Raw genomic sequence first — 14,778 nt, 5'->3', positions numbered from 1 at the left:
TACTATGTTGAGTTTTACAATCCATATACATGGATTTAGATCTTTGTTTTCTATTTAGATCTTTGTTTCTCTCTATTTAGATCTTTGTTTTTCTCTATTTAGATCTTTGTTTTCTTTCATCAGTGTTGTACAGTTTTCAGTATAGAAGTTCTATACGTTTTGTTAGATTTACAGCAAGTATTTTTTTTGAGTGAGTGTAAATGGAATTTTATTTTTATGTGTGCACTTCCAGTATATAGAAATACAGTTTTGTATTTTGTTTTTATGTTTATTTTGTATTTTGCAATCTTGCTGAACTGACTTATTTTTGTTTGTTTGTTTGAGACAGAGTTTCACTCTCATTGCCCAGACTGGAGTGCAATGGCTCGATCTCGGCTCACCGCAACCTTCGCCTCCCAGGTTCAAGCGATTCTCCTGCCTCAGGCTCCTGAGTAGCTGGAACCACAAGTGCATGCCACTATGCCTCGTTAATCTTTGTAGTTTTGGTAGAGACGGGGTTTCACCATGTTGGCCAGGATGGTCTCGATCTCTTGACCTCGTGATCTGCCTGCCTCAGCCTCCCAAAGTGCTGGGATTACAGGCGTGAGCAACTGTGTGCGGCTGACTTATTAATTCTAAAAATTTTCTGTAGATTCCTTCGGATTTTCTATGTGGACAAACATGTCATCTGCAAATAGGGACAGCTTAGTTCTTCTTTTCTAATTTATACACCTTTTATTTCTTTCTTGCCTTATTGCACTGGCTAGAACTTCTAGCACTATATTAAACTCAGTAAGAGTGATGAGTGTGAAAATCCTTGCCTTCTTTTTAATCTTAATGGAGAGGCATCTGGTTTTTCACCATTAAGTGTAATAATAGCTGTATGTATTTTTATAGATGGTCTTTATGGAGTTAAAAAAGTTTTCCTCTATTCCTAGTTTTCTGAGAGTTTTCATCATAAATGGGTATTATATTTCATTAAGTACTTTTTCCTGCATCTATTGATATTATCCTGTAATTTTTTTTCTTCTTTAACCTTAAAATATGATGGATTACATTGATTTATTTTCTATTATTGAACCATCCCTAGAATAAACACCACTTGGTTATAACGTATAATTCTTTTTTACATATTGTTGCATTCTATTTTGTTAAGAACTTTGTGTCTACATTCATCAAAGATACTGGTCTGCAGTTTTCTTTGTTTATACCATCTCTTTCTGGTTTTGGTATCAGAGTAATACTGGCTTCATAAAACGAATTGTTGGTGTTCTCCTCTATTTTCTGAAAAATATTTTATAGAATTAGTGTTATTTCTTCTTTAAACATTTGGGAAAATTCCCCAGTGAAACTATCAGGGCCTGGAGTTTTTTTTCTTGGGAATTTTTAAATTACAGATTTAATTTCCTGAATAGTTACAGGGCAACTTAAATTATTTATTTCATATTGCATAAGTTGTGGTACTTTGTGTTTGGAGGAGTTGTTTCATTTCATCTAAACTGTCAAAAACATGTGCATAGAGGTTTTGCAGTATTCCCTTACTTTTTAATGTTTGTACAGTCTACAGTGATACTTAATTTCTGGTATTGGTAATTTGTCTTTTCTCTTATTCTTCTTTTTCAGTCTTGTTAGAGGTTTGTAATTCTATTGATCTTTTCAAAGAACCAGCCCTTTGTTTCATTGGCTTGCTCTACTGTTTTTCAGTTTCTAATTTTATGGATTTCTGTTATCTTTATTATTTCCTTCCTTGTGTTTGCTTTGGATTTTTTTTTGCTATCTTTTTCCTAGGTTATTGAGGTGAGAGCTCTGATCATTATTATTATTATTTGTAGTGACAGGTTCTCACTATGTTGCTGAGGCTAGTCTCAAACTCCTGGCCTCAGGCAATCCTCCCACATTATATTTTAATGGAATTACACTATAAATCTTTAACTCATTGCAGTCCACTTAGGGGTAATAATATAAGTTGTTTCAGGTAAAATATAGTAAACTTGCAGCAATATGACTCCAATAAATTCCCCCCACCCCACCCCACCTTCTGAGCTATTGCCTTGTATATATAATCAATATATAAGTCCAATACAAAAGTGTTATACTTTTTCTAAATAGTCCTATGTATTTTAAAGAAATAGGAAGAGAAAATAGAGAAATTTTATATTTGTTCACATATTTGCCATTTCAGGTGCTTTTTATTTTTTTCTGTGGATCTGAGTTACCATCTGGTACCATTTTTCCTTAGCCCAAAGAACCTAATTTTTTGTAATGCAGGTCTGTTAGCAATAAATGTCTTGTTTTTATTCTTTCCCGCCCTATTCAAGATGTCTTTATCTTGTTTTCATGTTGAGTCCAGGCAACAAAACTGCTTGATATAGAATTCTTGTTTGACATACTTTTTCCTTTTTAAGCACTTTGAATATGTCATTCCAATATCATCTGTCCTCCATTGTTTTTTGATGAGACATTGGCTTGTAAGTCATACCCTTGTTCTCTGTACATGTGTCTTTCTATTATTTTCAGTGTTTTATCTTTGGCTCTCAGCAATTTGATTATGATATGAGGGACTATGCATAAGAAAATTTAAGGAACCAAGTCTGGCAATAACATACATTAGTTTCACTACCATCCAACTGGTTAGATTCAATCACATGGCCACTCTTAACTATAAGGGAAGCTAGGGAATACAGTCCAGCTGATTTCCTAGGAAGAAAATGGGTATTAGAAACAGCTGGTAAGTCTCCGTCACAACATACATGCATCAAAACCACCATATATGTTGCCAAAGACGCGTATGTGTCCAGGGACATATAACAAATGCACTGTGGGGGAACACAAGAGGAACTGATTGATGTGCAAATCAGGAATGAAGGGAACAAATAAAAGAACAGGAGAGGGGCCTTTCATGGACTGATCCTAACGTAGTGTCATGAACTTAGGAGGAGGATTAACTCAATTCTCATTAATTGAGAATTCTCATTAATCTGTGTACCAAGAGCAAGAGAAAAGACCAATAGCAGTGGTGCCAGCAGTGCCATGCTTACTAGACTGATTCTAATATGTTACCTTAGATTTTGCAGTGGTTCATCCTCTGTTGATTCCCGTCTGTTTCACGCCTCACCTCCAGACTTCACAGTTCTGTGAATTACTTATTGCTATCCTTCCAATAACTTTTCTTTCTTCTTTTTTTTTTTTTTGAGACTGAGTCTTGCTCGGTCACCCAGGCTGGAGTACAGTGGTGCGATCTCAGCTCACTGCAACCTCCACCTCCTGGGGTCAAGCAATTCTCTTGCCTTAGCCTCCTGATTACAGGCATGTATCATCAGAGCCCAGCTAATTTTTATATTTTTAGTAGGGATGGGGTTTCACCGTGTTGGCCAGCTGGTCTCGAACTCCTGACCTCGTGATCCGCCCACCTTGGCCTCCCACAGTGCTGGGATTACAAGCATGAGCCACCACGCCTGGTCAATTTTTTTTCTTAACCAATTTATTGTAGTCAAACTTATACTATTACAGAGTAGATTTATTTTACCTGTTGAATGTCCAGTCCTAGGTTGAACTTAACCCATCACAGTAGGCATCCTCATTTTGTTCTCGGCCTCAGTGGGAATGCTGCAGGTTTTCAAAGCTGGAAAGCTGTTGCAGAAAGCTCAGTATCTACATAAACTTGCTTTCCAGCAGCAACAACCACAACAGCAGAAAGACAGCCTTTACCTCCCAAATCTCAAATGAAGAAATCTAATTGGTGGAACTGATCTTGTACTCAGAACCCTAGCTTCAGGGGTTTTAATTTCTCCAGGTAGCAAAGAATTTGAGGCAACCAGGTGAATGGATACATTTACTATGGTGGATGCATACTATGGAATACTCCTGCAGCTGATGGAAGCAACAAACTAGATGACCAGCTACATGGATTACACTGGTTTTTTATATATTTTTTTTCCAGCTGCTAGCCTCTCCATATCTCCCCCCGCAACTCCCCCAATACCCTCCCCTACCCACCCCCACCCCAACATTCTGGCTGTGTTGCTGTAGCCGGGATTCTACAAACATTTCCCAGAATCCATTGCCAAATTTCCTGTTAGGGTCTGCCAATAGGATGCCCTAAAGAAAACCTGAAAGAGAGGAGACTTCATTCCTGTTTTCCAGTTGTCACATGTTCTCAGCTGCAGACATCTGGCTTCTACTAGCTAGTTCTGCACTCAACATCAGCTTGCCACACATCTCAGAGATATTAGCAGCAGTCTGACTACCCACTTGGCAGTCTGAGATCAGTCATCCCTTGCTTTCCCACCCTCAGGGCCATGCCTTTCCTCAGAGTTTGTATAAGCACCAAGATACCCAGAGGGAGCTTCTCCCATAAAAGTCAATATCAGTCAAAGAAGGCCCCTTCTCTGAGCTCCTGGTTTCTGGTAATCACATCACCTCTTCCCTTTTGTTTTCCCAGGCCTTGGAATATTCTGATTTCTGCAGTTACTAATTTTTGAATTACAACAGCAACTTCTTTCTACTCTTTTAGTCTTCTAATACTTGTAATTAAGTCTCTGTATTAAAAGCCCTCCTCTTGAAATACTTAGTGTGGTTTCTATTTTCCTGACTGGGTCCTGACTGATAACATGAATGAATATTAAAAAACACAGTTGAGTGATTTTAAAAAGAAGACAAGATTTGTAGACAATACTCCATAGAAATAAAGCACACACAAAAAAGGAAACTTCACATTTAATAAGAATATCTGTATAAAAGAGGAAGTTAGAGTTTTTCAGTTGCCTAAGATCTTTGGATAACATATCGAAACTGATGACAAGAGGTGATAGGAACCAACACATTCCAAATAAAGGTACTAGATACATCCACATGAAGTTTATTCTAAGATAGTAAAGCTGATCCAGAAGACTGCTACACTTTCTATTGTATATGAGATTAGAAATAAAAGATTCATTGATGGGAATCTTTAGGAATAGGGATAACTTCTCCCTGCAAGACAAAGGAATAGTATGCCCCCTTCATTCTAGTAGAGCCCTCCTGAGTGAGGAGGGCTCCCACAGAACCATTTGTAGATATTAGTGTTTCCATGTGAGGGAGAGGCATTACATTCATTCAGCATTACATTCTCTAGATAAAGACTTGCTAAGCTCAGAAATGTACAGACCCATCTCCATTTGGCCACCAGAGTGGAATGTGGCACAGAGGATTCTTGGGAGAACATAACCTGAATCACTTATGAGGATCTGGAGCCATGTGAATTATAGAGACTGGCACTTCTCACATATATGAGTCAGGCTGGCTGGGACAAGGCAGTGTGAGAAAAGCAAGCCGCTGGCTGGGTTGCACTTATAGTTTGGCAGGACAAATATGTATGCATTTCCTGTGGGTTCCATGAAAGGTAACCAGTCTTGAGGGTTTGCTGGGACCATTACCAGGAGGGCTGTGTACGAGGGTGAGGCACTTTAGCACAAGGAGGCTGTGGATACATTGTCAGGGTCAGGGGCTGAAGAGCTGAAGGGCAGTGTGGGCTGTGCATCAAAAAAAGGCAATCAAAGTCAGTTAGTGCTCCAGTCCTCATGGAGAGCTCCAGAGAACCCCAATAGCTCAAAGAGGAGTCAACATTTAAATGCTTGTCTGCACAGAACACACCAATGGTACATTAATCACATAAGTTGAGACTTTATCCTCTAATATGCCCTCCCCCATTCCAATCCTAGAAGACACAGAGGAGGTAAAGAATGAGTGAAATAATGACCATGTTCTCCCAAACCACTGAGGTAGAGGAACAGCAGCTTTAAACTGGATGAGCTGCTGGCAGGTCCCCGAGATGTGGCAAAGGGTGGGGATGAAAAACATACATACATACGTATGTATCTGTAATATTATATATTATACATATACTTGTTTTATTTATTTATTGAGACAGGATCTCAGTTACCCAGGCTGGAGTACAGTGGCACAACCATAGCTCACTACAGCCTGAAACTCCTGGGCTCAAGCAATCCTCCCACCTCAGCCTCCCTAGTAGCTGAGTAGCTCCCAAAAACATATTTAAAATGTTAATACTTTAGATTGGTTTCAGTCATGTTATAGGGAATAATGGAACTTATTTATACCAGAGTATTAACAATGTAGAAGGACCCTTGAAATGAAGCCAAAAAGATAGGGGCTGTGGCAATTAGGGAGACTTCCAAGAAGTCTAATACTAAGTAGGGCATCCCTGCTTAATCAATAACACTTCATTTTGTGACTGTGAGACAAGAAAACTACAGAGACCTCATCCCTAACATCCTTCAGCTCCTGAACCAATGCCAAGTCACCTAACTCCAGGTTATATGACAAAAAAAAAAAATAATAATCTGCTTAGGACATTCTTTAGTGGGATTTGTTTTTCCGGTCACAGACACAATGACTGATTTTAAGAGTATCTCAACTCCCTATTGGGAGTATATGTTTTCCCCTGATTTGAAATTCATGGGACAAATAGAAAGTGTTGACTGGCATCTAGCAAGATAATTAAATATTTGAAACACCCTGAAGGAAACAAAGAGGGTATTGTGGTCAAGAGTAAGGTGGACAGGATACCATAGAAGATATATCCAGTGTATATAATAACTGCTAAAACACCCTCAAAACTCACGAGCAGAATGTAATCAGGTTTATTTTCTTGTTCAAAGTCCAACATGGATGTTCTTGGTCAAGTAGCTGTTACGGTCTAAATAGTAACTCAGATATTCAGACTTCTTCTATGCTATGACTCCAACACTGTCAAAACATGTGCTTCAAGGTTACCTTGAAGAGGAAGGAGGAAGAGAATATGGAAACGGCTCAGCCACCCTTTAACTGCCTTGGTCTAGTATTGAAACATCACTTCCACTCGTTTTCCACTGGTGAGAACTACTCACACATACCTAGATGCATGGAACTGGGAAACGCAGTTTACCTGTGTCCACAAAGAGGACATTTCGGTGAGCATCTGGCCAGTTTCTTCCACAGAAGCAAAGGTAATAGTGGTATGAAGGAAGATGAAAATGAGCTCACTGGGGAAACAGTATTCAAGGAAGATGGAGCACGTGCAAAGACTCTCAGTACAAACAGTTTGGAAAGCTTGAGAAATAAAAAGCAAGTCTGTGTGGCTGGAGTTTTGTGAAAGGGGAGGAGTGGGTTAAGATGCAGATGGTGATGGTGATGGAGGCCTGGGCAAGATCACACAGGGCCTGAAGAGTTTGTCTTTTGTTCTCGAGGCAGTGAGAATCCATTGAAGGACTTTAAGCAGAGAAGTGACATAAGCTGATTTGCATTTTAAAAAGATCACATGGCTGTGTGGAAAATTACTTGCTTTGGGGACAGGAGTAGAAGCAATTAGACCAGTAAGGCAGTTACTGCAGGAGTTGGGTATCCTAAAACCAGATGGCTGGTCAGAGAATTCACCTGGATGAGAATTCACCTGGAAGGAGGATGACTTACGGATGAAAGGTTCTAATTACTGGTATCTGTGAAAAGCTGTAGAGAGTTTTGTGCAATTACATAAATGGTTGGGTTTGGAGCTGAGCGATGTCTCTGCCAAGATCATGTTGTTTATTTTAGAACTGTGTTCCCTTAGGACTATATTATGGGAACAGAAGCTGGAGCACACCAGTAACTGCAGAAGCAGTAACTAGTTATTCGGAGAACTCTAAAAGGGATGCTGAACAAGCATGAGGCACGGATAACCAAACCCAATTTTATTCTTGTCTCTTACCACCCCTCCAAATTTTAATCACTGGGAGGTACTCTCCCTGCTATGGAGAAAAGTTGCAGCTAGGTTGTGATGTTCTTGATAGTCCTGTGATCAGTTTAAGGAGCAAGCATCTCAATTAGAATGTCTAATCCTGTGTAACAATAATCTGCACCTGTTGCAGGTTTAAATCTTTTTTTCCCCTCCCAGCTCTGCCCCAGTTAAGTCTAGAAGCCTGAACTGGGAAAGGGAGGAGGGATTGGTATGCTCTTTGCTCTCCTCAGCTCCTCTCTACCTAATCACTGCTGATTGCTCTGGGCCCAAGTGATGAGGAGAGGTAAGGAGATAAATCAGTCTGGCCTGACTGGGTATTTCTGTGCCCTGTGGGCCTGGAAGATACTTCCTTTCCCCCATTCTCACTCTCAAATGATAAATTGGCTTCCTGCTTCCTGAAAAAAAAAAAAAAAAAAAATCAAAGCAACCAGAAATGAACTTCTGGGGCCCTATCAGGAACTCTGGAAGAGGGTTTTCACAATGGAGCAACCTCTTACCACTCCCATTTACCTCAAACACGCCCTCCACATCACTCAGCAATCCTTACCCCACTACATTCTAAGTTCTCTCTCATCTCAACAGCACTCGACAGCTAACAACCTGCCCATCCTCCCATATTAAAAAAAAAAAAATCGGCTGGGCGTGGTGGCTCACGCCTGTAATCTCAGAACTTTGGGAGGCTGAGGCAGGCCGATCACTTGAGGTCAGGAGTTCGAGACCAGCCTGGCCAACATGGTGAAAACCCGTCTTTACTAAAAATACAAAAATTAGCTGGGCATGGTGACTTCAGCCTGTATTCCCAGCTACTCGGGAGGCTGAGGCAGGAGAATCGCTTGAACCAGGAGGCAGAGGTTTCAGTGACCCAAGATCATGCCACTGCATTCTAGCCTGAGCCACAGAGCAAGACTCTGTCTTAAAAAAAATAATAACAATAACTCTCCTGGTTTTACTCCTACATCTCTGGGTGAACCTTCTCCTCTTCCATCACCTTTACTGGTTCATTTTCCTTTATCCATCCATGACAGGTTCCTCATTTTATTCTGAGCCATTTTCTCTTCTTATTGTCTTACCCTGAATATCTCATCTATTCTGACTTTAATTACCACGTCTAGGCTGCTGATTCCCAGACCCCTAGTACAGATCTCACGCATGTCCCACTTCTTGAAATCCAACACTCTGAATGGCATCACCAGCCTACCCACAGTTGCTCAAGCCAGAACCCTGGAACTTACTTCAGATTCCTCTCTTACCATCCTCGGCATCCCACCAATTCTACCTAATGAAGTTCTCCTGTCTGCCTACTTCTTCCATCATGACTAGTCAACAGTGCCCTCATCTTGTGCCCTAGAACCTGGGTTTCTATAACACCCCTGTTCTCATCCATCCCACTCAGCTGGACCCTGTCATTCCTTATCTCTCCCTAGGTGAATAAGTACACTGGTTATATCTCAAATGACAAGCTTTGGGAATATAAAGATGAATACGGCTTGAGAAAACTACAGCCAAATGCACAAACGAATCACAATGCAATATTTAGAAGCTGAAGTAGCACTCTTCACATAGTACTTTGAGAGTACAGATGAAGAATTGATTTTGCTTTGGGAGTAGAATAGGAAACAACTAGGTTATTTGGAAAGGTGAGCAAATTGCCAGTCAGATGAGTATTCAGCAGAAAGAACAGTATGTGTAGAGGCACTGTGCAGTGCCTGTTTAATGATTCACAGCCCAGCCTCCAAACATGCCCTCTGGCCTACAGCCTGTTTCAAAACCTCCATCCCCTTATTAAAGGCATTCAACTGGCTTTAGGGCCATAGAACCTATGATCTCCCGAGGGGTACTGTCAGGTATTCCTAGAAGCAAGTACAAGAGGCCATATCTTTACACCTAGACACATGGCAGATATCTTCTCGGGGAGGCCTAGAATCTATCATTCAAACTCACCTTCCCTCAGCACCTTGCCTTTAGCTTTCCCAGGACATGCTGATCTGATTCCACTGCAAGGCAGAAACAATGGACAGACTCTTCCACCAATGAACAGCCCAATGCCCCGAACCCCACACGGCATCAACAAGTTGTTTACGAACAGAGACCCAGCTCCCTCACTACCCCTCCAAGGACAGACGCTCAGAATCTATTAAGAGTCATTAAATAGCCTATGAAGTAAGCCTGCTGAAAGGCCTAGCCTCTCCCAGAGGCTTCCTTAGTCAACAAATCCATTCTTTACCCCTCAGCCTCCAACTAGCCTAGGGAACATCTTCAAAAAACAATAAGGCTTACAACATATAATAGTCATAGCTAGTTTACTGAGCACCTCCTATGTTCCCAGCCCTGGCTACAAATTTCCCCAGTTAATCCACACAACCACCTTGCAAGACAGAAATTCTACCATTTTCCAAATGAGGAATGTGATACACAGAGATTAAATGACTTTAAGTGCCTCTAGGTAGCAGGCCAGGAATTAAATCCAGGTCTACCTGATTCCAAAAATCCGTGCTCTCAGCCATAAACATTCCAAAGTCCCACAGGATAATACGTGTTGGGAGTGCCTTGATGCTATATGGTTCCAAAGATGGAGATGAGGGGAGAGGGGAAAGATAAACCACTAGAAATGCTCAGTACAGGGACATCCAAACAGTCTCAAGTTAGTGGCTCAGACTGACGTGTTGAGCCAGGATGTTGGCGGACTACCAGTTGCCTCAGAGTCAAGCAGCAACAGCTGCCTGTCTGCAACCTTAAAGGCCTGGGCAAACTGAAGCTGAAGGAGCAGAAACTATGAGTGAGCAGAGGAAGCTTATCTGTAGACAGATCAGATGACAGCAGAGTGGAGATAGCAGGACAGAAAGGCCATGTGGCTTCTTACTTGGAAAGAGAAGCCAAACCTAAAGATGCCTTGAATTCCAAACCATCTAATTTTCATGACACCTAAAGTGTCATGAAACAGACAGATATCCCCATGTTCTCACAATAAACTCTTTATCGTTTAGCTAGCCCCAGTGACTTTATGCATATTATAACCAAGAAGGCTTCAGGACAGCAAGTCTGAGAGGTTTTTTTTTTTTTTTTTGAGACAAAGTCTCGCTCTGTCACCCAGGCTGGAGTGCAGTGGCTCAATCTCAGCTCACTGCAAGCTCTGCTTCCCAGGTTCACGCCATTCTCCTGCCTCAGCCTCCCAAATAGTTGGGACTACAGGCGCCCGCCACCAAGCCCGGCTAATTTTTGTTATTTTCAGTAGAGACGGGGTTTCACCATGTTACCCAGGAGGATGGTCTTGATCTCCTGACCTCGTGATCCGCCTGCCTTGGCCTCCCAAAGTGCTGGGATTACAGGCATGAGCCAACGTGCCCGGCTGAGTCAGAGGTTTTATCACACTTTGTCCTCGGGGTCCACCAGGAACCAGGTCTTGGCTTATAGCCAGGCTGGAAATAGTCTTCACAGTTCTGAGCCTGGAGTTTGAGCTCTGCCTCCCCTTTCAAGGAAGATCCAGAGGTCACCTGCGCTTGTAGAGACATGGATGAAGCTTCAGGCCTGAAAGTTGAGCCTTGGGTCCTACCTGAGGGGGCCCAGTCTTTTGGAAATCAAACAGGAAGAAATGGCTATTGGTCAGGTCCTAGGGGCAGAAAAGACCCAGTGAGAACCAAATCCTCATCCCAACTCCTTAAAACACCTCCCTCTATGTACTGCCTCTGCTCAGAAAGCTTCCCAGGGCTCCCACCTCCGTTGGGGAGCAAAATGTCTGTTCCTGTGCATGAAGCCTCCTTTCTGAACACCAGTATCCTGAAAAGGGCCACATGAGACAAAAACAGGTATAGACTTCTTGGGGTCCTCACCTTGGAGACAATCTTGAAGCCCAGCTTGGCCACAGCCCGAAGAAAGGTCCGAACATCCTCAAAGCGGCTGCTGACCTCAGCCACTTTCAGGAGACCCCTGAGAAGGACAGAAAGTTCTGTGTAAATGCACAGACCCATGCATGCACACATACATACATACATCTGTGTCCTGGGGGCTCTTACCCTGGCTTCAGTACTCGATTTGCCTCCTCTAAGAAGTCCCTGATGTTGGTTCCCATCAGTGAAAGGCAAAACACAGCCACATCCACAGACTCATCCTCCAGAGGAACCTGTGGAGAGTGAGAGTCTTGTATATAGCACACAGTGCAGAAGAAGAAAGCCAGCACTGAGACACCAGGATGGGAAAGGGGAAGGAAGGGTTAGAGATTAGCATACGGAGGTTGGGCCTAGAGCACAAGCCAGATAACATATAAGTTTACCTGGGCCATGTCACACACAGTGACCCGAGGATCCAGAGAAGCCAAGTCAAAGCAATGCACAGGGTTCCGGATACTTGAAGCCAAGCGGCAATCTCCACAGCCGAAGTCAGCCACCACTAGGGATGCAGGCCTGAGAGTGGAAGGCAAGGGTCACATATTGGTCTGATCTGAGCCTATTACTGACCCACCACATGGCTTCTCACAGTGCCTGACCCCCATTCACCGCTGGCGAAGATCCCTGGCGATGCCGTCCACTGGCTGCAGTGGCCACTTCTTCACCTGGCTCTGGAAGCCGCGGTGGTAGACAAGAAAAGCCTCAGGGTCTTCCTGGAAGAGACGCTGTGCAGCACTGCTGGGCCCTGAGTACAGCTGTTCATTGAGGTAGCGAAATCGGGCGCCATCCAGCCGCTGTGCCATGCGGGCTCGCAAATCCGCTGCCCGAGCCTCATGGCTGTCTGTCCTGGAAACAGCAGGCACCTCTGTCTTCTCTGTGGGGGCCTCAGCTGGAGCCTGGCCTGGCACCTGAGGTGGCCGAAACTTGTTCTTATGTCTTCTTTTGTTCTTTTGCCGGTTCCGCCACTGCTTGCGGCTTAATGTACGAGGGGGTTTAGGGGAAATGGACCCAGGGCTTTGCTTCGGTGGATCATTTGTAGTACTACCCTTCCAGGCTTTGGGACCTGCAGGGAGGGAGATGGGAAGGTGCACCTGAGGCAAAATCTCTTACATTCAGGTCATGGCAAGTCATCTCAGCCATACCTCTGTCTTTGAAACAGTGACTGTGGCCTGCATAAAAGTACTTCTTATTGCCTGAGTACACCATTAACCTCAATCCTAATGGCAGTCAATAACCTCTGTTGTATGTAGAATCAGTTGACCTACTCCCTACCCCCGCCCCTGACACACAGACATATACACATCCAATGGTACCTGTTTGGTCAACACCATCCAGGTGCTGGGCTGAATTTATAGGGGCATGTTTCTGGCACTTCCTCTTTCTTTTCTCTTTTTCAGCAGAGTCACTGCCAACAAGAGCCTGTTTGTGGCATTTCTTCTTCCTTTCCACTTCTTCCTCAGAGTCACTGCAAGGTGGGCCCTGTTTTTCACATTTCTTCTTCCCTTTCTTCCCTACTTCAACAGAGGCACTGGCAAACGATGCCTTTTGGGGGCATTTCTTCTTCCTTTCCTCCTCGTCCTCCTCAGAGTCACTGCTAGGTAGGCTGGGGGGATGCTGGGAAAGAGATGCTGCCTCTAGGGCCCGTAATGTGGCCAAGAGCTGGCGGCACTTGGAGCCCTGGGGGAAAACAAGGGGTGACAGTGGGCCTAAAGAGAATGGATGAGGCCTGGAGAATAAGAAGGGAGAGATGTCGACCTGATTCAGACTAGCAGAAGCAGCTTAATTCTTCCCAGTCAAGCCTGCCAGAACCCAGAAGAACTTTCACGTCACCACCCCAACTTCTGGGAAGCTGGAGAGCAGAGAAACCACCTATCCCACTTTCTTCAATGTGTAAATGAGTTAATAGAGGTTTTCCCAAAGGAAAGTGCTAAGGCCACAAGCAACAAGACCAAGGCCAGAGACCAGGAGTTCCAACCCTTCACCTTGAGCTTTTGCCTCCAGTTGATATATTCCCAAAAGAGGTAAGGAGGTTTCTGAACAGGAGGTACATGATCACACACGTATATTAAATATTTAACATGTCTCTAGCTGCAGTGTAGAAAAAAAACGGAAGGGGAGAAATTGCAGAGAGGCCAGCGGCTTGGACAATGGTAATGGGGCTAGGGGATGAAAAAAGAGGAAACAAAGTAGGTCGATTCCAAGTTGGAGGCAGACTGAAGCCTAAGAAAAGCCTGAGGAAGTACGGCCCTCACATCTGAGAGGCTCAAAGGAGAAGGTGTACTGTCGAGAAGGCTGATTCTGTGTTGCAGTCCTACTGGGTAATCCTAGGCCAGGCACTTACCTTGATTCTAAGTTTCCCACACCCTCCCTTGAACAATGATACTGACAACTCTTACTTTCTCCAATCCATCCTCCACACTGTAACCAATGACCCTTTCAAAATACAAATCTGAAGAAATAATTCCATTGCTTAAAACCTTTCATTGGCTTCTAATATATGCAAAACTTCTAATCTACCTCTTGAACTTGAACAGCATCCCTTCTCATTTACTCTGTATTCCAACCACAAGGATCACTTGTGTGTGTGACTCTAACAGAACATGCTGTCTTGCCCCAGGGCCCTTGTACGTACTTTTCCCTGTCTGAAGAACCGTCTTCGCTTCCCCAGCTTCTACTCAACAACTCTCTCTGACCCAACGTCAGTTTCTTTTGGAAATTCTCGGATCTTTAGATCAGGACTCGCCCTCAACGGTGCCACAGGTGTCCCTCCCTGCAATACACACAGCGCTGGGATCCACCAGCGTCTGCTTCGCGGCCTGAAACAGCTCCCATCGCCTCTGAGGGTCACTCACTTTGTTTTGCAAGGCGGCCGCAGGAGGAGGTCGTGAGATTACGGGCCCGAGGCCCGCGGCTACTGGGGCCGCCGAGGCCCACTCAGGCTCTTCGAACATGAGGGACCGGAGGGCAGGGTCGCGGAGTCCCCGATCTTCTCCACGTGCAGAGCTCTTCTCTGGGAGTCGCAGCGCTCAGACCCGCCAGAACGGAGCCGGAAACCAAAGCGTGACAGCCAGGGGTGCTAGAGCGGCCGGCGCAGCGCAGCGAACCATCGAGTTCAGCCAGCCGCGGCTAGAAGGGCACGGAGGCGGTGGGAGGGGAGGGACGGAG

General features: G+C 44.0%; 2 protein-coding genes across 3 annotated transcripts in view; both read right to left on the bottom strand.

The window, feature by feature from the left end:
- The window catches only part of LOC126935030 (tripartite motif-containing protein 3), a 172,194-nt gene that overhangs the window by 141,682 nt on the left and 15,734 nt on the right, over window positions 1-14,778 (bottom strand). The window lies entirely within an intron of this gene.
- On the bottom strand, window positions 713-14,725 carry RRP8 (ribosomal RNA processing 8). 2 transcript variants are annotated; one of them, XM_050756214.1, is made up of 7 exons: window positions 14,466-14,725; window positions 12,927-13,290; window positions 12,223-12,676; window positions 12,000-12,129; window positions 11,743-11,849; window positions 11,560-11,656; window positions 713-11,339 (listed from the first exon to the last, which is right to left on the bottom strand). In XM_050756214.1, the coding sequence occupies exons 1-7, from the start codon at window positions 14,562-14,564 to the stop codon at window positions 11,220-11,222; spliced, it is 1,371 nt and encodes a 456-aa protein (XP_050612171.1). In that variant the 5' UTR covers window positions 14,565-14,725; the 3' UTR covers window positions 713-11,219. The 2 variants fall into 2 exon arrangements, with proteins under 2 accessions (XP_050612171.1, XP_050612170.1); XM_050756213.1 differs by having other exon boundaries at window positions 713-11,656.

Source organism: Macaca thibetana, chromosome 14 (assembly GCF_024542745.1).
Source record: "Macaca thibetana thibetana isolate TM-01 chromosome 14, ASM2454274v1, whole genome shotgun sequence".
Classification (NCBI taxonomy): Eukaryota; Metazoa; Chordata; class Mammalia; order Primates; family Cercopithecidae; genus Macaca; species Macaca thibetana.
The sequence above is the reverse complement of the archived record's forward strand: the minus strand, read 5'-3'. Positions and strand labels throughout refer to the sequence as shown.